This window comes from Oreochromis aureus, linkage group 14 (assembly GCF_013358895.1).
Source record: "Oreochromis aureus strain Israel breed Guangdong linkage group 14, ZZ_aureus, whole genome shotgun sequence".
In the NCBI taxonomy this organism is placed as follows: domain Eukaryota; kingdom Metazoa; phylum Chordata; class Actinopteri; order Cichliformes; family Cichlidae; genus Oreochromis; species Oreochromis aureus.
In genome coordinates this window covers 27,917,354-27,942,424 of record NC_052955.1, presented here as the reverse complement: position 1 = coordinate 27,942,424, position 25,071 = coordinate 27,917,354, and the positions used below count along the sequence as shown (strand labels likewise).

General features: G+C 43.3%; 1 protein-coding gene across 12 annotated transcripts in view; it reads right to left on the bottom strand.

Moving 5' to 3' along the window:
• mecom (MDS1 and EVI1 complex locus) overlaps positions 1-24,823 on the bottom strand; it is a 135,366-nt gene extending 110,543 nt beyond the window's left edge. For 8 of the 12 annotated variants that reach the window (XM_039622879.1, XM_039622881.1, XM_039622882.1 and 5 more), the window contains exon 1: positions 24,435-24,823. In XM_039622879.1, the coding sequence (XP_039478813.1) occupies positions 24,435-24,471 (37 nt within the window). In that variant the 5' untranslated portion in view covers positions 24,472-24,823. The remainder of the gene's footprint in view (positions 1-24,434) is intronic. The other 4 variants (XM_031752649.2, XM_039622880.1, XM_031752653.2 and 1 more) reach the window with 1 other exon arrangement.
• Positions 24,824-25,071: the final 248 nt, after the last annotated feature.

The following is a 25,071-nucleotide window of genomic DNA, read 5'->3' as shown; positions in this document are numbered from 1 at the left end:
CTCGCCATCCATTAAAAACACATTGTTTTGTTTATTATAACTAGTTAATGAGGTTGAAGTGAAGCCTCGCTTTGTTTTTCAAACACTTCCAGAGGGGATTTGGAGGCAGGAGGCCCTATTGCTGGGTTCATAAGAGCCTGGGTGTTTTATAATGGATGGTCTATAGATTTTATGAGAACGGAGTTGGCCATGTTCAGAGCGAGATCCTTGGTTCTTGTAAAATGAGTTGTTTTCAGGGCTTTTCTCCATATGCTGAGCTCAGAATGAAACTTTCTCTTCAGCTTGCCATCACTCCTTCCTTAACTCGAAAGCGCTCTGCTCCATTTTCAGTTATCGTACTGTGCAAGAATCCAAGCACGCTCTTGTTTTGGACAGTTAAGCCAAAAATCAACAACAGGCATAACTTCTTAACAACAGTGGCCAGCAACTGCAAATCAAAAATCTATATTTTAAAGGAAGTATTGCATAGTATGTTAACAGGAGATAGTACTTCTGGTCCAGGAAAGATGCATTTTTACAAGATTATAAAAATGAACAGGAACAGAAATGAAGGGAGGAATGAAAAGTAGAGTAGCCTAGGTTAGCAGCATGAGCATCGGAGGCACGCCTGTCTCCCTGTCTTATTGACACAGGGAGACAGCCCACTCCCTGTCCGGCCACAGCAGGGGCCCGAGCTGCCTGCCGACAAGTCTACTTTAATTGTTAGTATTAAATCACTTGCACTTCAGCTCAAGATGCTATCTGTCAGCCGTTAAGATCTTTCACAGTAGCAAGTGTGCACTGCTTAAATGAGAAACACCCTAGAGTACACACATATTCCCTGCAAGTCTCACCCACAGAGAGTGTGACACATGAGCACGTACACAGACATCTAGACAACTAAACACTTGTACATGCACATGCACAAACACTTGCGTTGGACTGACTGCCGGTGGAGTGGTCAGACAGGCAGTGGGACTCTACCCCACCCTTACAGCCGGCCACCCGTCAGTCACCAAGCACACCACACCACCAGCTACACCACCAGCTGTTTGCTTTAGGAAGGCGGCTCAAAGCCAATTAAAATACACTTAGAGTCGTGTCCGACTTGTGTTTGGAAAGATAATATGTGTCCAGGAGTCCAGTCAACACAGCGTAAGCAAGCAGGCAGGAGGGGAGCACTCTGCATCATTGTTTCAAAATGCACTGTGTCATTTTTGCACGGACAAGATACTTATCTTTGACTCGAGGCAAAGCAGAAAAACAGGCGTGCACTTGATGCCAGCTTTTTTATCCCCTCCAGAAAGAATAATATTTTCTTTGATTTCATGGTTCAGCAGATGTTTATGTTACTTTAAAAATATCTGCTTGTGCATTAGGTCATATATAGATATCCCCTTTACTGTCAGATCATTGGCACACTTTGGACTTTATTTTTTTGTACATTCCACAAAAAAGAGAGACTAAAGGTGTGACTGAAAACATTAATCAAAAAATTAGTAGCCTAATAAATAAATGTGAAACATATGGGCTTATTAAATGTCACACTGGGGCAGGCAATATTAAGGTAGTGAGAGAGTAACACACACACACACACACACACACACACACACACACACACACACACACACACACACACACACACACACACACAGACACAGAAAGAACAGGGTGCTGATATGAGTGGTGGTGAGTGGCGAGCAGAGACGGGAGCTCCATGTCTGTTCAGTGTGTTTTAAGAGTGTTTAAATGAGTGAAAAGTCAGTTATGGCTTCCAGATGGGGGCCGGTTTGATCCGGATCATTCTGACAGGCCTGGACTTTGATGTGCTGCTGCCTATTACTGACATTACAGGGAGACAGGCATATTTCTCCCTAATCACTTCCAACTCCTCCACCAGTTCCTCGTATTGCCTGCACCAGCAAGCTACACTGGAACGACAGTGGGAGTCTGTGTGCATGAGCGTGGGTAGAAGTATGCGACAGAGAGTGCCTTTGCTGTTCTCATAAGCTGAGCCACGTCTAAATGCACGAATAAGAGAAAAGATATACACCTGCCTGATTTTAAATAGGTGGTAAAGTTAGCATTGTTTACACACCCATTCATAAGCGAGTTTTGCAGCATGTCAGCATTAATGCTCAGGTTGTATATCAACTTGGTTTTGAATGTCCTCCTGACATCATAGACCTACACTTACAACTAAAAAGCAAGGGAGAAGCCCAGGGAGCACAGTATAATGGCTTCATTTATGTTGGGGGGGGAGAGAGAATTCCCTTGGAAACATCCATCTTGTCAGGCAGGTTAAATATAGTCCAGACAGACAGACAGAAGGGAATAATTCCTCCACTTCCCTCTCCACCCACACCAGTAAGCCCACTGGAAGTCATTTCTCAGTGACCACAGAAGAGGAGGACCAAAGGGGAAAAGGAGCGCCACTCTGCTCCTCACTAATCACTCTCTGACCCCAAGACCACCCCTCTACTACCCCTGGCAAGTCTCTTCTTTTCCTCCTCCTCCTCCTCCTCATCTCCTAGTTTTTTGGTGGGCTGTGGAGAGGGATGAAGAGTGGAGGAGTGAATCAGCCCGAAGTTCCCCTCTTTATCTCCCAAAGGCAAGGGAATGCCAAGGGGCCGGCACTTTGGAATCCACTGTTTTGTCTGTTTCTTGGGGAGAGGTGGGCTGAGTCCACTTGGAGCAGCACAGCAAATCTGGAGGGCCCTTAAGCAGACAATGGCGTAGGCCTCGGACAATGCAAGTCCTTGATGAGGGATCTGTGGAGAGGTGCAGGTGTCTGAGGTGAAGAGCAGTCTCTCAGGCTTGACCCACTTATCTTACTTATCTCCAGCAGCTCTTCTCTTCTCTTCTCTTCTCTTCTCTTCTCTTCTCTTCTCTTCTCTTCATCACATTTCTCCAAATAACACATCCAGATTCTTAAAATGTAAGTCTAAAATGGCCATTTCGCTATACTTAGATTTGCCATATACCTATCCAGAGATCTGGCTGCAGATACTAGCTTACTCATGTCAGGGAGGGAGACAGGAAAGGGCCTCTGACCCCAGGGCTTCACTCTATGTCCTTGGTAATTGCACCCCACGATATTTTGTGCCGGAAAAAGCACACATCTAAATAAACCCTGTCAAACCATGCTGTCCATCTGCCGGCAGATAAGATGAAGAAAATAAGGCATGTTCCATAAACACAAACATTGGGGATCACAAATCAGCGGTGACAGTCGCCACAACCATAAATTAGCCTCAAAGGCCATTTTTAGCATTTAAGTTCGACAGAGAGGACAGTGAAAGAAGAGAACAACCTACTCCTTAAAATCTCATCACTGCTGTCGCTGTGGGTTCAGCACCATGAAACAACACTGGGATAGCATCTACATGAGCTACAGAGGGAAACTGGGTTACCCAGCAGGCAAGGGTTACTTCAGTGAGGAGCAGCAGAGATGCAAAGAAAGAACTGCTCACAGCCCCCTAGTGGAAATGATTCAACTATTTCTTTCTTTCTTTTTTCTTTTTTTCTTTTTTTTTGTTGCACATATTAATTTCAGAGATGATTCTGTTCCCAGAGTTGTATGTGAAAGTCTCTTGTTTGTCTTTTGTCATAATGTGATGTGTCATAATGTGGAGTAATTGGCAGAAATGCACAGTTTACATAGTGCCTGTACAGCCAACAAAATAAATAAATAAATAAATAAATATATATATACATATATATATGAAATAAGGGAAATATATGACTGTATTTTGCAGTTTTTGTAGTTCCCACCTCTAAATTATACTTTAAATGTTCTGGCATATTGTGGAATACATTATCCAGAATAACAAATGAATTTCTCAGACATTCATTTCCCAATGTTTTGCCTTAATATTACATGGGTAAGAGCCTCTGGGAAGACATTACCTTTGTGCAGGAGCTCTCGCAACATGAAATGACAAATCGACAACGGCATCGCAGCAGCCTCTCAAGAGCGTGCGTGTATTACACTGCTCTAACTCTCCAGGTTGGAACATGCCGCGTCTGAAATTTCACACCCAGATTTATCTCATTTTCTCAACTTATTTTCATATCTATTTTCTTTTCTTTCTAGATTGGGAAGTAAATAAAGCCACGGGGCCCCGTGCATAGTAAAATCAGCTGGAATTGCGGCATTAAAAATGCAGGCGAGGTGCAGCCTGAGCCATCCTCCTGGATTTGGGCAAATTCAGCTGATGCAAAACAAGGAATTAATTTGAGGGGAGCGGCTTGCGTGCTGAGCTTGGCGCTCTGACAAAGATGAATGGCATCATTCCAAGCGAATGGTAATTTTACTTTTTGTGACAGTGCTTTAGAGCAAAAGCGACTCTGAACGCACAAAGCATTTGCAATCCCATTGAGGGCCCTTGGTACCTGCCTATCAGACACTGCACATTGTTTACCAATCATCTGATATTGATTGGTTTCAGACTAAAGTTTGAAGATGAATTGGAGTGGGAGAAGGTTAAGTCCTAACCTTGAAAGATTTAGTGTCTATTCAGCCCGCGTGTAGGACTCTCCTCAGCTCACTCGGAGAATAGAGAACTTTTAAATTCAATAGGGGGTGGGAGACACAAAACGTGTCACATTCACCAAGTGAATCCACTGGAAGAAACGCAGAAGAACACCCAAAAAGCATAATCTTTCTCCCCAGTTGATAGAAATGGTAATTGCATGTGTGGGATAATACTTTGAAGCCAAGGCCTCGGTCGGACAGACCGCCTATTTAGGTTAAAAAAGGGGCAACAAAACAGCTCCTTCTTAACGCTTTTGTTCACTTCTCCACTCTTTTAAATGTTTACTGAAAAAGAACCTTCAAATCCACTCTCCATCTCCTTCACAATGTGGCACCTATCACTCTTGGGTGCATGGGCACATTGTACTATGTGAATCATTGATATGTAGCGATCATTCCCATGAATCATTTTGTATTTAACATTCAGATTCTCAGGAATCCGATTTTCATCCTCTTGACGTGGACAAAAACATTTTGTGACATAAAGGACACAATTTTAATACTGTTACTTTGTTCCAAAACGGACTGCATGGAAATGCTTAGAAATATAACCAGGACAGTCAACACCATAGGTGAGATGAAACCACTCTTTAAATCTAAACCCTCAGTTGATCTGCGTCTACTTTAGTTGGTACTCTGAAGCTCTCGGAGATGCACACAAATAATAGAGCACCACAGGACGTAAGAAGTGTCCAATTTAACATGCTGCACAACTAATCTTCCGACAATTTTACTTTCGTATTTTCACATTTTTGATCGAGCCACGAGTACACTGGTACAAGGAGTCCACTCAGGTTGTTGGGATGTACTATCTCCCAGCTTGAGGTTGGTGCTCTAAATGGACCACTGGGCTACCCATCACAGCTGGGCCACGCCACTTAGCTTCCTCCTCCTCTCCCCCTCCAGCCGACAGCTCCTCTGGTCTACTCCGAGGCCCTCTAACCCACTCGACTTCCCGTCACAGCACAGAAAAGGCGCAGGCAGCACTAACCCCACAAGATTCCCAGGTCAGAGGTTGCGTTTAGAGAGTGTACGCATGCCTTGTGGAGTGATGTGGAGAATGGAGAGCAAACACCATTCCTGGGCCCATAAAGCGAATTGTTCTGTTATGCATTAAACATCCCTCTTGCAGCACTGAAGTAGCAGCGCTAAAGAAAGAGCTAGTCCATCTCAAACGATGTCTAAAAATAATAGGAATAGTTGGTAAAAAATTCATAATCATAATCAAATTCAATGGCAATGTCAGTTTTCAAAACATGTTAGTCAAACATGCCTCTGTGTACTGCATATTTTAGAAGCTTGCAGTTTCTTTATGTTACAGGGCCTGTGTTAAATAAAGCCCAACTGCTGACAGGAAACAGTCAAAGCTTATGGGCTGGAGAGGGCTGCTTAGGATGCAGGTGTGTCCGTCATGACACAGACACTGATGAGCAGAGCAACAGAGGGCAGACAGAAAAGGACAGCAGGGCTAAGGGTCTGATGGCTACTGTAAATCATCCTGAAACAAGTATTTAGACCCACTGGGGGAAACCCACGTGTGCCCTGCCACAATAGTGGCAGAGATCATGACTGATGCGCTTTAACTCAACAAGTGGGAGAGCCAAAGCCAAGTTTAATGCCAGACTAAGCAGAATCCGCTAAAAAAAACCCTATATAATAAAAAAATATATAATTAAAAAAAGGCTATAGCCTCCTAAGTCTTTATTTTCCTTTTCTCTCAGATCACATTGGTGTTGAACTGGTAATTAATGCTAATTAATTATGATTGGCCCTATTTTGGGAGTCAACTTTAAACAATAGTGTCCACTTATTAGAAATCATCATAAAACAATCCTCAAATATCCAATGTGGTGCTCAGGTAACACAAGCAGTAAAACCCACAGTTTTATACATTTAAGTGTTACTGACAAAGAAACTCAAAGGTTATTCCAAGCTAGTGATGGTGTAAGCACACATGCACAAACACACAAATACACACACACACATGCACACCCTGAGGCCTCGGGGCTTAGCTAACCCTAGCAGCCTGGCCGTCAGCCCTCATCCCTGAATACGAGCAGCACTTAAACTTTCCCCTTTTCAAACAGCAGAGCACAAAGAGAGGACCACATCAGTAGCCTGCTGATCATCCCCACAGACGGCTGAGCGCGGACAACAGGCAGGTCCCTGGGCACGTCCCCACATAATGTCCTCATGTCCCCCCGTCCCACTTGCGGTGGTTAAAGCCTGTAGCCTGTGTATACGCCGTTCTTTCTCATGTGAGACTAGATAACTGACAATTCTTTCGAACAGGGTAGTTAGAAGAAGTGGGGGCTTTAGGGTGATGGTCGGGGGGGGGGCTTGCTGCAGCTGCCCCACTGGCCATGTCCACCCCTTGAATCCCCAAACCACCCACCACCACCCCCTCAGCAGCAGGTTTCTCCCTACAGAGTAAGAAAAAAAAAACACGCTTCATTACGTCCTCTCTCCCCAGAGCAGCTAGGGGCCTTTCAGTGCAGATAAGCCTCTTAGACATGAAGTAGTGCTCAGAGCAGCATTTGAGTGACAGCAGGAAGGTTTAGCCATTCAGTGGACAATGCTCACATTCTCTGGCTTTAATCTAGGAGGCGGACAATGATCTGTTTTTTAAGGCCTCATCTCCTCTGCTTTTCCCACAGCAGTAGGTGACTGGCACAAGGAAGAGAAAAAGAGACAGAGCGGGCTGAGGGCCGGCTGGGAGAGCACGCTGCTATCTCTCAAGGCCTCATGTTTCCTTGATAGTCCAGACTGAGGTGAGACAAGAGGTATTGGTGGTGGTGGCGTTGGGTGTGTAAACTTGATGGAAGGCAAAGTACATCAATCACACACACACACACACACACACACACACACACACACACACACACACACACACACACACACACACACACACACACGCACACACGCACGCACGGGCCCAAACAATCACTCTGTGATGGTTGAGTGCGTCTGTGTGACAGACAGGCAGGTGAGAGGCCTGCTGGTGACGTGGCTTAGCGCAGAGCTTTGTCATTCTTATCTGCTCTGACCACTGACATCCATCCCTCCTCAGTTATTGTGCGCGCCTCTATGATGTATTTATACAAACGCTAATGCACAGCCAACTGAGGGAAAAGAAGTTCGACAGTGTGAAAAGATATCCAAACAAAATCATTTGTTTTGGTTTAATGATACAATGTAACCCCGCGACCCCGTGGCCCCTAATGTGCTTTGATGACATCATGGATTATATAATCTACGCCAACCCTTTATGAAAGTGAGAGCTAATTCTGCTTGCCAATGAAAAGTGCTTTTTTTTCTTTTTAAATCTGAGAAAATATCAACAATATGTCAGCCATCCGTACAGTGTTCATCTCTGCTGCTGACTGAACCTAATCACAGATATACCAATCACAACACACTCCTCTTCTTGCTGCCTCCATCTAGTATTGGACCTTTTTTTAAGTACTAAAGGTCAAGCAAAAATAATGTAGTGCTGCTGTGAAATCTAACTCACTCTACATTTGCTATATATATTCAAACCAATTTCAATGTCAAGTGAATTAAGAGATACAATATAAGATGCTATTAGCTATTAACATATTTATCCAGTCATGTATACCATTTATAAGTAAGGCTTTTGCAACCAAATATGCGTTGCAATGAAATGAAGTACATCTGAAGAACAAGTAAGAAACAGTCCAGAGTCAAACTGAAGAAATAATACACACAGGAGTTTGGTGGAATCACCTCACACTCCAAACTGCTATACAAGGAGTATAAACATCCACACCTCATCTACAATAAACAGACATTGCCTAGAGTGAGAGAGCCATCCAAGTAGACATTTCCGTGTCCGTGTGTGTGTGTGTGAGTTTGTATCTCTGTATGGAGAACAGGGTTTTATAAAACCTCTTCAGTATCAGTCACTGGGCTACTTATTACTGATTCTTCCTACAGTGTAGCTCATTGTATCTCAACATGGCAGTACCCATAACTGTGAGAAAAAATTGAACAAGACTTTGTAAAAAAGGTGTATGGACTTAAACTTTACATATTTAGTAGGCTACTGCCGAATACGTGCAGTCTAATAATATTTCTGAAAATGTTTCCTCAGCAAATTCAGATTCAACAAACAGCTTGACAAATTCAGAGCCGGATGAGGTAATATTGTAACCGTAACCATGCAGAAAGGTGTAAGATGTTGTTTGTTGAACAGCAAAGTGAGATTTTATATACTTCCCGTCACTCTGAATGAACACATGCATTTCTGTTCGACAATTAAATCTTACCAGGAAAGGAAAATAAATAAATAAATAAATAAATAGTAGCTTATGGATTCAACATCCACACATGTTTCAAATTGCACAATGACATTTAAGGCTGGTGTTTCAGGGCACTGGGTTAAGGATCTCAACTCTCAGATTCAGGTCAGACCATATGTAAATTTGAAATATGGTTTTCCTCTAATCAGCAGTGAGCGAGCACGGGTGTGCATGCAGGTTTTTCGCAACCACTAGACAAAAATCCCCATCAGCCACTCAGCATGTCCACAGCACCTCATCCCCTACTTTCCTCTCTTCTCTTACAACTTTACTCCCATTAATCTCACACACCTCATCACAATCCAAGCGCCTCAACCCCCCAAAAAATCTCATATCCTCCACACACCTTTACCTCCTTTCTGGGCTCAGCCACAGCTCCGAAATCCCACAACTAATAAGTCCCTTGCATGCTCTGTACGACTGGACTTAACAGTGGCAACAGCCACTGCAACCACATATGGTAACATTATTTATGACCACAGTTCCAGTTGTTTGTGTGTATGCATGTGTGTTTCTTCACATGAATGATATTTTTCAATATAAATTGCCCTGAGATACCTGATCTGTGGCTGTGCATCCTAACGGCTAATGTGAATTGATCTGACGGGGAGCGGCAGAAAAAACACGTGTTACAGGACACGCATGCAAGAAACAGACACGGCCATCCAAGAAATTCCAGATTAATCCAGAGACCTGAAATGAGAAGGTCTTATTCCAGAAATGTGTGCTTTAAAAAAGGAACAGTGAAAGAGAAAAAAAATGCTTTCAAGTAGATGATAGACGAATCAGAAGACAGACAGAAACAGATTGGTCAATTAAACAAACATACAGAGACGGATCATTACATTACACGGACAGACTGGCATGGCGGGGACTGAGACAATGGGCCCCTTTAGCATACTACTGAGTGTTTATGTCCCCCGTCAGTCTGCATCACCAGTGTCCCCCTGACTGCTTGCAGCTGACACACACAGACACACACACGTGCACAGGCACACACACATCTCTGACCTCCCAGGCTGAACTCGAGCGTGCACACATACACACTCGCGCTTTGCTTTCTGTCACACGTCAACGTATCATGTCCCATGTAGGCTCAGAGCCCCACGTCAGAGTCTCTGCATGCGAGTGTGTTTGTAAGAGAGAAAGACAGAGGGTGTGCGTCCGCATGTGTGTGTGTGAGTAAATGAGGATGAATGAATGAATGGGCTTCTGTTGGACTGCTCCTAATGACTTTATTTTGAGATGTTGTGTTTCATGTCAGGAAACACCAGTCATGTATGCTGCCAGAAGCGTCTATGTTTAGTGTACCATGGGACCTCTCATCCTCAAGGCTCGATTCAACCATCCAAACTCTTTGCCTTTCCTTATTTTTTTTTTTTTTTAGTTTATAGGTATGAAGTGGAGTTGGCGAAAGGAGTGCTTTCTGTCATGTTCCACTACCCCCTAACCCTCTGTTACTTGTGTTTCATTTCCTCCTAAAATCGCATTAGTCTTCTTCATTATCTTACTTTTCTATACCCATTGTCCCCCCCCCTGTTTTCCTGCCCTCGTTTCCCTCCTCTTGCATTCTGATACCAGAGCATAAAACACACCAAAAGTTTTCACTGGAGCTGGGTAATGAGGCAGACCTTTGACCTTGCCTTGATGACTTCCATACCTGTGCATGTGCAGCAATACGTGCAGGTATGTGTGTGTGTGCGTTTGTGTGTATGTGTGTCTGCAGCTGGTGGCTGACAGCGACATGACTAATGAGGGCTTGGGACAGAAATAATAGGTGGGAATTATAACACAAAAAGGGTACAAGTGAAAAGGAAAAGGAAGAACAAATGACAGAGCAGTGCACAGGACAAGGGGAAGGTAAAGAGAAGAAAACAGAGGACGAAAGAAAGTTTAAGATTTCAGGAAGAGTTGAAATAATTAGAAAAGTACGGTCTGTGGGCAATAAAGGGGCCTCGGAGAAAGAGGTTAGCGGTGTTTTACACAGAATCAACACTGTTGACATTGCTTAGCCAGGGCACTGTGAATTATATGTGGATTTAGTGAGAGGCTGTTCAAGTTATTGTATTGTAAATTACTGCAGTGGTACCTTAGGAAATATTGTTGGAGACGTTCAGACCCTTAAGCAGTTGAACACCTTTCATAGAAACCATAGCTTTAAGACAGAGAATTATAGCTAGCTAGATAAGTTTAACAATGTTTTAACAATGATGTGCAAAACTGTAGTAAAAGTGGCTCAACATTACTTGAACTTTTACTATCATGTGTAACACATGGGCTTTCTCAAAGAATCATGGTCTTTCTATAATTGTGTCAAATAAATCAAAGTACCCAAATGGTCACTACACATCTTTATAAAAAGCACCTTTTAAAATCCTCCATCATTTAAAATTGAGGTCCAAAAAAGAAATCTTCTGTTAAAAAGGAGGGATTTTTCAAATCAATGGGCTCAGACAGACAGATAGCCAAGGATATTTGATCCGGGAGAGGAAATCGGGATTTGCGAAGCAGTATAACCTGGACAGCGCATTTGGGTGTCTGGCAACCAGCTTGCAACTGTCGCACTCAAGGTCAAGGGTCACTGTGTGTAGACAGAGCAGAACTTCATAATTATACATGATAAATGTAATCACACACAGGAAGCATTTCGCTCAACTATTTACTGGCTTAACCTTGTCAGATGTTCCAAGCTGCAGCCAAAATCGCGGAGAAGCATCACATTAGTGGAGTATTAGCGCATTTGCTGCGTTCACAGCATTTACATTTAAAATGAGCCCATGGTAATAGTACATAACAATTCTAGACTAACACTAATCAATTGTTTAGTTGTATGTTTGAAGGAATCCTTTTGTATAGGAACATAAGTGCAGATTTTAAGGGCCAGAGCTTGTTGTGATAATGATGCTATCTGGTCCAAAGATATCTCCTTAGTGAACCCTGTGCTCTTGCTGGATCAGATCATTGCCCATAATGGCTGACTGCAGCCAGGGGGTCTTGACCTACAGACACAAAACATGGCGCCAAGACAGGAGTGAGACGTATGGACAAACAGACAGATAGACATTCAGACAGACATCCTGTCTCAAACCACAAATAGATACAACAATTAAATACAGTCTGGTCATTTTCATTTCGCTGACCTCTGACCCTCACCTCCCACACATAAGGAGACAAATTACTTCTGCTGTTGGATTTGGCCAACATTTCCAGTGCAAGCGAACATGCAGTGTGAAGTCTGAGACAGCGGACATAAATCATACCTGTATTTGATCTGTGGGGGCCCTGGGCTAGCTGGCTGTGTGACAGCTAGCATACACCCTATGTCTCTGAATCCCCCAGGGGGTGGAATGGGTCACTTGTTTTGCAGGGCAATTGAATTTTCAGTGGTGTATAAATCTGGGGACAACTGTAGTGAGCAATTAGCTAATGAATGCTGAAAGTAGGGGAGGTGATTCGAACAAAGAGACGGTGGCTACAGTACTGCTGTTTGAACACAGTGAAGCTAATACTAATAAGCAAGATATGCACACACACACACATCGTGTAAAATGTAACTACATGATGTATTGAGTGAAAGTGACTGATTGGTGAAGGCGGCTGTACACGGAAGCTATCATTCACATTTTTAAATTTATAGAAGTTATTAGTGAAAGTAGCAACTCTCCTGCAGGCTGTGAGATGAAAAGTTTGTCAGTGGTGAGTTTTGGCATTAGCTAGACTGGGTACAGGTACATGTTAAATGACATTCAATCTTCTTGCAAAGCGACACAAATTACTCTTACCAGAAAGACAGACCTAAATCAAAAGCTCGTGCTTATGCCTGCTTCACTGGCTTTGTTCACCAGTGCTTGCTGCATCACTGTGTAAACATACAGCAATGCTTATTCCACAAAAACATTACCAAAATTATATAGTATCATTCTCTGGTGTCCCGAGGGAGATTACTATGTTTCATCGGGAAGTGTCCTTCAAAGTTTCCACCATTGTAATTGTATGCTCTAGAGCTTAGACTTTGTTTTTTGCTTTTCAGAGCCAGTTTTAAAACCCCCGAGGTGGCTAGTCTCCAGGTTAGGCGAAATCAGAATTGCATTAACACCCAAAGAGCATTTCATCAGAGCCAGCGGGGCTCTGTGGTCCAGAACACCTGTAATAGAGTTTCCCCTCTCGCAGGCGCAAAAACATTTTAACTCCTTTTGTATGGGAGGTTTACATGCTCCCGCCTGCGAGGAAATATGCTACAACTGATCAAATCAGGCCAAACAAATTGCATTTGTCAACAGAAGGATCAAATCCGAGCACCCACAACAAACATTAGCAGCCCGATCTACACAGAATACCCTTGGCAGAGCGATAGTATTGGATTAAGAAAGTAACATCAAATAAGAGAACAAAAAATATGTGTATAAATCCAAACTGACTTCTTTCCTTTGCTTTTCCCTTGCTGAATTGCTCCTCTGCGTGGTTAGGAATTACCACAGTCGCATGCAAAGAGATGTATTGGATTAGTGTGAATTCATCTAAAGAGATCCTGCAAGCCAATTTCAACATAATAACCTAGGAGAAATAGATATAACTAATTTTTCAAACTACCACACCCTTGGATAACAGACAACTTTTCCAAGTTTCCTAAAGGTTGGCCTAAAAGTGATCTTAGAATAACTCCACACTTCAGTGTATGTCCATTATTTGCACTATAAAATGCAGGAAAATGATCAGATTCAAACATTTGGTAATGGGAAAAAGATATATTTTTTCTTGTTTGTTATTTAAATAAACAGAGACAGGGATGTCTGGGATGTATTGGTGTGTGAAACACAGAGAAGGGAGAGCGAAAAAGACAGACTAAGGGGCCTGAATGTCTGACAGACAAGCAGACAGATGGACAGGAACTTGGCATTAGGGAATATGATTCTGCCAGAGAGTGATCCATAAAGACTCGAGGAGGTCGAAGGGCACCATCTCTATAATGACTCATCATCACTCAGTGGTGTCCATGCTGGGATGGCCAGTGTGCGTAAGTGAGTGTGTGTGTGAATCACTGAGAAGGCCAGCGATCTGCTGAGAGATAGTGCAGTATAAACAGCCAGTTCTGCTATTCTAGGTCTCTGGGGAGAAAGAGAGAGATCTCCCTGTTGTTTTATCAGAGCGCTAGCCAAATACTGTCACCCATAATGTCAATTAATTCCTTCTTTGACTTTTTTTTTTTTTTTTTTGGGGAAGAAAAACATGGGTGAGAATGTGAACATGACATTAACTGAGTTATGGAGTATGATAAATGTCATAAAGCGTATAGCATTCTTTCTGTAGTGGGACGGGGTGGGGGGTGGTGGTGGGCTGCAGACTGTTTGACTTCTTGGGGTTGAGTAAACACCACTGGACGGACCGTGCCATGGCAGCTGTTCTCATGGTAACGTGGCTGGTAATGGAGCAGGGCCGAAGGAGTTGTGGTGATTTCATTAACAGATTTTTTTTTTACTCGCAGCCAGCCATTACTTTTACTACAGCGCACCCCGAACTGACCACTAAAAGGGTGGCGCCGACTGCCAACACCTTGTATATGGAATTCATAAAACAATGGCTCTCACTAAATTCCCTTGCTGCATTCTCAATCAAATTGCATGGCAGTGACTGTGTCTGTGCACATTTATGTGCATGCACGTGCAAGAAGCTTTTTTTGTGCGTGTTTGTGTGCAGCACTGGATGAATATATCCATTTCTTGGCACTTGACAGCCTGTTTGTCATCCACTCCACAACCAAGAACTGACCTTCAGAAGCATAACTACTACTATCCTGCCATATCTCTCCTCTCCCCTCCCTTCATCCTTACATTTCCATTGCCTCTCTCACCCGATATCTTTCTCACCCCTACCTCGCTCTGCTTCTCCTTCACTTTTTTGCTCTGGCCCCTACTACAGCCTTTGTCATTGATCGCTGATGCGATTCGCTGCCTCCGTGCTCAGTAATGACCTGCACTGGTAACCAGCCGGCTGCTCCTTTCGGCCTCTCGTAGATTGAACTGTCAGATGGCAGCGATTAATGGCCGGGCAGAGAGACACAGACTCACACCTGCATTGCCCCAAACTGTGCTGTCCTGCCAATCCTCTGTCCCACATCAGGTACGTGTCCACAGGTACATGTCTGCATTTGTAAATATGCCGTGTCCAGATTTCTTGTAGGTTTAGTCAAATTTTCAAACACACTACTGCATGTGCTTATGAATACATATAAAGCATGTCTTTCATACATGTACGAGCCCAAAGCCACGCATTAATCCTGCCCCACTGCAGTGGGTGTTGGGAAACATAAAGTGAAAGATTATGCAAGGGAAGCTAAAGAAACAAGAACCTAAGTACATAACTCTAAATGCTTTGAGAACCTTGAAAAGTAAAACAATTTGTCCATTTTTAAAATAACTCAACCTAACCACATCCCTCTTTCTTCTCCATGTAAACGTAATCATTATTTATCTGCTGCGCTATACTTGCCCTGCGTTCTTCTATATTACTAAATTAGTTATGATTGCACCCGTAATCATTCACTTATTCTACTGTTCACACTTGAGTAACTCTGAGCAAGAGAATCAGAATAAACGCCCGAAATGTTAACATATGTTATTTCCCTGAACAGAGATGAGTAGGGTGTTTGGTCTGGTCTCTCTCACTCTGTCTGTTAAGCTGAACACTGCAGGCCCACGCGGCTGTCCCGTGTTGTACTTGGCTGGCCGTCTGCTAACTGTCAGCGCAGTATCTCCTTACACTGATGAATGGGAAGTTTCCAGACCATTCCCAAAGCTTTCATTCCCTTGTTCCAACTCTTATCCAGAGGAATGACCAAGGAAACAGGGGCTCCTCCTCCTGGCTACCAGCCTCCCTCAAGGGAAGTGCCAACATGGAGACGGGCATGGAAAGAAAAATCTGCAGTAAATTCAGAAAGTTTTCATACCCACTTCTTGCACACTGAAGATTAAATTTTAAACATGCAAAACTAGATTTTTTCTCACCAATCACAAACCTGGGTGCACTGAAAAGTGAACCATTTTCCCAGTCTGAGGGCACTCTGAGGCCAGTTTTGTTTTGTGTTTATCATCCGACCTAAATTTAATTCTGACCAGTCTACCCATATCTGCTGCTAGGGAATACCCACTTGCATGAGGCTGCCAACCCCATGTTGGGGTGGCTGTAGCTCGGGAGGTAGCGTGGGTCATCTACTGAGCAGAAGGTTGGTGGTTCAGTCACTGGCTGCTTCCAGTTTGCATGTCAAATATCCTTGGACAAGATACTAACCCCAAGTTGCTCTCTGATGCATCCATTGGAAAATTAATGTTTTTGAATGTTAGATAGAAGAAAGTGCTTGTATGAATAGGTGAATGCCATTCTTTACTACAGTGACTGCAGTAACAAGGTGATGCACAGACATTGTTTTAACTTCTGCTCACACCAGAGACTCATCTTCCCTATACTGTCTGTCATTGGAGAGTTATGTGGCAAATGCATGTGTTTTACTCCAGAGTGGATCCTGCTACTCAAGTCATTTCACCATGTAGGCCTCACAAACTGAGTGCTGGTGAGAAGAATAACTAGTGAGTTACTGTTGAGTTGTTGCTTCTCTGACCAAGTGCCCTCTTTCTTTGTTACTCATGTTTTAGCATGAAATCCAGCTCGAGATGGATTTATAGAGGTATAGTGATTTCACACTTGTTCGATTTCACAACTGCTTAGGTCGCTGTTTTTCAAGGTGCACTCAGAGCCCTTTAAATTATTTCACAACCTATTTGATATCACACAGTATTTTAATCAACAGGTCAAGAAAGAGTTTCTTGGATTTCATGACTGACATGCACTGGAAATAAAGCCTGGAAATATATGTGTGCCATACTACACTGTATTTATGGGTTATTTGGTGTAGATTAATGGGCTTGATTAAAACTGAATCTTTGATACATCAAAAGTGTTCAAGAAAATGGAGGATACACAATTTGCGAGTCCTCTGTAAAATGCTCTCTACTTAGGGAACTAAGTTGGAACAAGGGGGAGGGAAATATAGATGATGGGAAACAGTAGACAAAACATAGTACAAGAAAGACAAATGGGAAACATAAGAAACACCAAAGAAGGGAAAAAAAGAGAAAGTGAAAGAGGAAAAAAAGATAGACGGGAGATGGAAGGCCCATAATCCTCTGAACAGTGAACATGTGAATATCAGGCCAGTAGGGGTTTGGCGTGGTGTGTGAAACGGAGATAAAATCGATTAGCTTGCCCACTGACCCAGCGAGCAGAGGGGCCCCCCATCGCCCCAGTCTTGCCACAGCCCTGACAGAGACGTCCATGCCTCGAGGTCCCGAGGGGTTGCCTGTGGACACTGAGGTGAACAAAGTGGTGCCCTCCTGTCAAACTAAAGCCCTCAAGCACCAGCAAAACAACAGACCATGCTGTAATGCTTCACTGCTCTCTGATTCCACAAGAGACAAAAAAGATGTAGTACAGGCTGCTGAAAGAGCACGTTGTGCATAAGAGAATACAGCTTAGAATACAGTACTGCAGAACTTGCTTAAAGAAAAGTGCTGCAAGTTAATTGTGAAATTCAGTAAACTGAAAAAACAGCACTTACTCATTTTGATTTACGTATAAAAATTTTATGACTTTAGTATCATACAACTGTGTTTCTTAAAAGTATTACGAGTAAATAATATATTAAGTTAACAGTTTATAAAATGCCGTAGCAGTTATAAATGGATTAGGGAGGCAGTGAATTGTGACTTTAATCACGCTTAGACATTTATTTATTTTCAACTTGAAACACAACTTTTATTGACTTAGTAATTCCAGACATTATAAGCTATTGCTTGGAAAACTGTAAAAGCCTTGGCCTAACAAACTCTTGACACCTGTTGACGCACCGTGAAAGCTCTCCCCATCACTTTATCGCCTTGTTTTCCGCACATGATTTCCCAGTCACATCACCATGTGAGGAACACCTCTTTGATTCCTGGCTCATTGTAGTGTATGTGACCTTGGAGGTCACAGCTTGGAAAGAAGTGGATGTGTCACCACTAAGCTCTTCTCCGTGTTAGAAAAATATTTCTATGGTGCTTTTAGGATGCTAACGCTAATCAAAACAGGACATCCTGAGGAGGGCCGTGTTCTCTCTTCCCTGGCCCCACTCACCGGCCACTTTGTGTTTTTGTGTTTGTGGAGGAGCGACAATCCCAGGAAGCTGCGAGGAGGGTTCATCAAAGCTCCAAGCGGGGGTCCCGGGTTGCTGGATCGCTGGAATGTGGCGTGGAAAGGAATCTCTACTGTCCTATTGTTCCCTTGTTTCCTCGGTCTCATCACATGCCGGCACGTCCAGTTCACTTACAGGTAAGCGGCGCTAATCAGCACCGCATTCTTTTCCACAGCCACATTCTTTTCTCTGCTGTGACCCTGGCTGACCAGCAGCAGCGGTACACACACGTGAAGTGCACAATTTATACAGACGCACACATGCACACTGGAGAAATCATCAAGACAGACCTCTGAGGACAGGGACATGGACTTCCCTTTTCAGAGATAAGGCACTAGATGCAGGGATGAACACCGATGGAGCATACATCAGTAACAACAGAACCTGAGAAGTATTTAATGTCTAAGAAAACAAGCATCTGTTAGAGACATCTTGGCCAGAAAATCTAGTTCACCAAGCAAAATAATAATAAACAAATAAATAAATAAGTAAACAATACCTATAATCTGAAATTATTTCTGGTGTATAAACTTAAAGTGCTGTGTACCCCAAAAAATAAGAATAAATGTGTCACATATTTAAATGCATCACCCTGCAGTGTCGCTACAAGTTAATAGCGCATTCAAAGCTTGTCATGACTTTTCATCCTCGTGTCTTCCTCTCTAACCATCACTATTTCAACACTTAACACAGGCAAGGCAGCCGCTATCAGATCCAATCAGGTGGCTGCGTTGCAGTCCAAACTTCATCAGGAAGGGCCCAGCTTTGATCACATCTCCTCCCCTCATCTCTCCCGTCCTGAAAAGGTGAGAGGTCACTCCTTAATGAGCCTCAGGGTCCAGAGTGGGAAGGCGGTGGGGGGCTTATTGTAGCACAGATAAGGGTGTACAGGAATCACATACAAATAGCACACAAACACATGCATGCGCACATCTGACTACATCGGGTCTGTCCTGTCCTGTCTCTGCGCAAGACCCGATGCCCTGTTTTGTCCCCTGGTAATCAGAAACAACTCTTGAGCTCGTTCCTTCCATTGGGCCAGCCTGCTCCACCCAGGGAGATCCCCGAGCAGTGCTGGAACACACTGTTATCAACACATTCACAAAACGATTGTTGGGTAATTCCTGTTTATAGCTATGTGCTCCCTCCAGTGTGTAAGCACTATTCTCTCTATCACCCTTGCAGCACAGCCATTAAAATGCAATGTCCACAAGCGATTCCACGAACACCTGTCAGTACAAAGAAGTGTATCACTGTCTCAAGACAAAGTTTGGCGATGTACGAAATGAGCATAAGGGTCATTAAAAAATGGGCTACTGGAATAATATTGATAATTCTGTGTTCTATACTCGCAACATCCTGTTTGGGATAAGATGAAAAGTGAATAAAGTCAAACATGATTAATCAGTAATCAATAATCTTCAAAAAAGGTACATATGTAACATGACTGGGCAGCTGCCTTTAAACTGATAACAGTCCAGCGAAGGGCTACACATGTATACTGGCAGCTACCAAAGAGTCATATCAAATGTTTAGCCTTCCTGGCCATAAAAGCACTCAACAATGTAGTAAAGTGAGTTAGGGTAGTTAGCTGATGTGAGACATAAGGACATAGTGTCAGGCTCTGTTTCTACCACCTGCTCCAGGTAATTGATTGGCACATATAAAATGATTGAGTTTCTTTAATTAGCTAACAAACATCTCTCCTCCAAGCATGCCAAGGCGTGCTAATTTCCCCCAGCCTCATTAATAGCCTGGGTGAAGTGCACCATCAGCAGTCTGTTGACGTTATATCTCTTCGGACATCATAACGACACACAAATCAGTTTGATGTCTGGGTAAACTTTTCAGCGCAGCAAAATGCCATTTGCGATGAGAGAAACTGCAGCACGTCACACATTTGACAACTGCGCTCTGTGCACTCTGCACGCTGCCTTTTGTTTTGCGCATACACGCACGCCAAAGAGTCGCTCGTGCACGCAGCCCTGACCAAATAAGCGCATGCACATGTTCACCTCGCTCCCAAGCAAACACACATACATACATACACACACACAATCTATAAAAATATGCTTAGCTCGGGACTGCTCTGTTGATAATGACCTCAGTCTTGGCACCGTACCGGGCCAGACCAGACTGACGACAGACTGGAGGCTTTTGTGTGGACTCCCTATCTCTAACTCCATGACCTTTAGGGGGAAGAAGAAAGCAGAAATGCCTTTTTTTATTTAGAAGGGGTAAGGCTCACTCATTGTTCTGCACTGGTACAGTTTCCCTGTGGTAAACACACAGTGGTTCCCAGGCTTGACATGGTGCTGCACACCCCCTCCCTCCATCCATCCCTTGGTGTTCCCACACTGCCCTGTCTGGGTCGCTGCATCAGCACCCACACACACACACACACACACACACACACACACGCACACACACACAGACACACACCACCATCAGCGTACAAACACGGCTTTATGAAATTCCTTTTATTCACGATGGTCTGAGATGTAAGAAAGCAGGGACTACAGTTGGAGAAGTGGGAGTGAAACCCCCTGGGGCAGTGCCACTGTGTCAGGACCTGAGAGGGGACTCATGATGAGGCCTGGAAGCTCCCTACTTGCTTGGGACAGAGGCCATCTTTCAAGTGGGTGACAACAGTGTATAAACAAACCACTAACCTCGTCAGCTCTCTGTTTACAGCTGCGAGACTAAGTCCTGGACGACTCATTAACATCAGAGACCTTCCAAAGAAGCCATTTTCTGAAGAGGGGTGAGGGTGGGCGGGTGAGGGCTTTGCCCATCGTAAGGGTAGGGGGGGGGAGACATGTAAGACAGATGGGGACGTTGATAGATGAGAAGGTCCTGGTTAGAGTCAAACTGCCTCCCACATCCTATATTCCACCAACAAATACACAGACAGACATGCAAATACCGCAAAACTCCACCGATACACCGCAAACAGGCCGCTTGTGTACATACGAGTGTGTGTGTCGACTTATGTGACTGGGATACATTTCACACTTGGTTTGACAGCAATTTTCTGACAATATTGTAGTTGTTCAAGGATTCTTTCTTTCTTTTTTTTGTAAGGGTTACACACGAATTAGAATGTAGCCTTAAATGTATTAAGATAAATCTTTTAGACTTATTCAAACAAGCATTTCACTTATGTGCCACAGAAACTTTCATCTAAAGCCATCAAATAAACTCAGAAACAGCAGTGTGTCAGACGTTTCTGAATCATGCATACAGGCCTTCAGATACATCCTGCACTTTTAAAAGATGTTACCCTGCCAACAACGTGAGCCAATCCTTGTATTTCAACTGAGAATGCTGCAAATTTTCCATTGTTACAAATGCAATGAGCTGTTATCTTTCCCGTGCTCATTTATAACCTGCTTTTATTTTTTTTTTTTTATTTATTTATATATATATTTATCTTTGCTTGAAGTGATAGTAGGCCCCGATTTCCATATGAGGATTTGGCTTTACTGTTATTTATTACATCAGAAATAAAAGTTCAAAGCAACAGTTAACTAAGGAGGACAACAGAAGGGGGTAACTTCTGCCTAGGGCCCCAATGATTCTTGACCCAGGCCATTACTGAAGGCGATATAGGACATTTGTATACAGAGCTTTGGCACCAAGCGGAGCGCAGGCAAAGAGCGCCGCTCCGGGACAACAAGGGCCGTTTAATGGGGTCTCTATTTCACTTTCCTCGCGCCAGCCCTCTCCCTCTCACCTTTTAAATGGGCCAATCTATTAACCGTTTTAATGAGCTCCGCCAGACAAACGCGAGATGCATGGCCCACTGCACAATGTGGGGAGGACGACGCACTTCTCCCAAGACCGAGAAGAGAGGCGCTGACGGACAGCGAGGCCCAGCGAGACCCCTCCCTCCTACACACACACACACACAGACACACATAGAGGGCGATAACCCATCTAAAAAAGCGTTATTGCTCCACATTTCTGGAGACTGAGTGATGACTGACAGAATATTGTGGTAAAGGTGAAAATGATTAGGCTTACCAAATAGTGCCTGCCTTGGGACACACGCTGTATTTGATTGCTCCGCTGGCACTTGTTAAACTTCCAAATATTTTTATCCAGTTAATTGTCTAGTTTGCCTGAATTCAGATGCGTGCTATGGTTACTCTAGGCTGGTCTTGGGAGATTAATCGCTACTGTAATTATTCCTAGCAAATTATCATAGCACTCTGAACGCATTATAACGAAACGGTATTTATCGAGACTCAAATATGCTAAGTGAACCTTTAATTAGGCCTACACCGAGCTAGTTTGGATCACCAAAGCCCCGTCCATCTTTCTGTGGCCAACATTTCACCGCGGGGTGCGGCCTGCACGCCTTGGCTTAGCGTAGTTGGGGAGTTTTTTTGTGGCGCACCGCATTACATCTGGACGTGCGGACTAATCAGTCAGCCTCCATCAATCACTCTCACGTTTACCACCTCTCCATCACCTCCTGTATTACAGGCACTTAAATAAAAAAAGAAATGCACGACTGTTTTGCAAGGAGGGAGGCACACACTGAACGCATTTACCAGCAGAGCCCTTATGAGGGGTCTGGGAATTTAAATATTCACTGTTGACACTGTGCAGACCTGGCTGATGGCCAGAGCGGGCCCGCTGCTCCGGGGGCCAAAACATTTCCCCATTCTTACTTAACAGTTAGAAATTACCTCGAAAATAATAATCACACGAAGAATTTGACCTTCTAACTTCAGAGTAGCTTTAATTGTGTGCAAACATGTAAGAAAGTTGGTGCAGTTGTTCCGCGCAGCTGCTCGTTTTCTGCATTTCTAAACAAAATCATAAATAATAACAATAAAAAAACCTCGCAGGGCTGTTTTTGTACTGTGCATGATGACGTTCTGTGTGTTTATATAACCTGTGCACCATCTTCACAGGAGTCAAAGGATTTTCTGAAGCTCCAGAAGAAGGTCAGTGAAGCAGTTTATATATCTAGAATACGTCAATTGAGCTTCATCAGACTGTCTGCATTATGCTGCATTTCTGTGCGGACGAATAATTACATTAGAACTCGGTTTCACCTGACCACGTGCAGTCTTAAAAAAAAAAAAAAAAAAAAAAAAAACTTCTGTGGAGCCTGCTCGTTAATGACCAGCTGCCCGGGGCGTTTCACAAATTACAATTACACCGTTTTATTCCGTGCAAGTAGCTGAACTCCAACGACATAAGCGCAGATCTTTAAACACAGTAAACCTCCTCAATATGAACATTTCTGTAAACACCTGAAATCTTGCAGGCCTCGGTCATTGCACTGTAGCCTTCTTGGATGTGACCTGCCAGCAGAGTTTGCATTACAATTCAAGGTGAAGGTACAAACGCATCTTGCACTTAAATTTAAAAACATTAAAAAAACAGCGTCACAGCTAAAAAGAGAGCAAACGCAGAAACAGAGCAGAACAGCATTTTTTTTTTTTAAAATAGATACATTTTGAAAATTATTGTAGCTTGATCGGTGGTCGAATGCTATCATCTCATTCCATGAAATTAATTGGTTCAAGTAAGTAAATAAACGACGACGGTGCAATTTAATTTAATCAAACATCAGTGGATATTTCAAGTTATCATTTTATCCTGAATGGATTTTGCATTCGTAAGAAGCCTGCGTCCTGCAGTGATGAATCTAAACTCTAAAGTCCGTAAAGTGTAACACTGTAGCGTTAAAAGTAATATAAAATATATACGTCTCAATGTCTTTTATTTACAGGTGACACAGAATTTAGCAAATGCCACAAATTATATATTAATAAGACCTCCGGAATAAACTGCGTGACTCAAACACACTGACAGGACTTAAAAAAAAAAAAATTAAGAAAGGAAACTCCCCGAATAATTTTAGCGTCTCTAAACCGTCGTTTTCTCCTCGTTTCGCTCCACTTTCGCTTTACTTGTTTTTCCAAGTTTCTCCCGGGAAAGTGAAGTGACCCGCAGCCCACAGCAGCAGCGTGCAGCGAGTGCAACACAACTGCCGATGCACTGGACATGGGATTTTTTAACTCGCAATACACCACGTTACACTACAGCGCCCACTACATGCAACGAGCAATTCCAATACTGGAGCGGACGCCTTGCACAAAGTTCCTCCATCGCACCCTCAAGTCTAAAGTTTACGCTCTACTTCTGCTCGACTTTAATTATTTTCTTCGCGACAACATCACGGTTTGCTCTTTTTTCTTGTTTTTAAGCGGGTGAAAGTGAGGATTCGGGTCTCCTCGTGGAAACGAAATCGTAACAGAAACTATTAATAGAAGCAGTGATAACAGCGACAGTCTATAGGTATATAAGATGGCATGTTTCAAGAGAAAAAAGAAAGGGATGTTGCACCTACTCGTGGCCAGTTTCCGTGCCCTGCCTTTGGACCTCATGGTGCCAGTCTCTCGGCGTGGGTTTGTTTGGATTTTTTTCTTCAATCTTTTTTTTCCTCCTTTTTGTTTTTTCTCTGTCCTTTTTCTCTGGGTTTCTCAATCCAAACGCGCTATCTCTCCAGCATTGTCAGTCTGGACACCTTCGCACATGCGCACAGCCCGAAATCTGCCGGCAGCAAGTGCCAGAAAAAGTTTGGGACGATTTATCACTTTGATATTAACCTGATCTGGTCAAGATGAGTGAATCGCGGACATCTCATTTCGTGTCAGTTTTTCAAACGACCACAGAGTGAGAAAGCGGGGCACACTGCAAAAAATGTCAGGAGTTGATGTTTCACATTTAGCCGTGTGTTCTTTCTTTCTTCCTTTTTTAACCCCCCCAAACTTTACAAAACTTATAAATTGAAGTCTGCTCATTAGATGGAAGACTTACGCTTCTATGTATTTTGATTTAAAAAAACAAACAAAAAAAAAAACCCCTCATTACACAGACCTAAACTGGTGGATTAAAAAATAAAGCGGCGATTCACTGCGAAATTAGACTGAAAACTTTCCCAACAAGTTCACTTTAGTTACCCTGCCTCATGCAATAGATTTTAT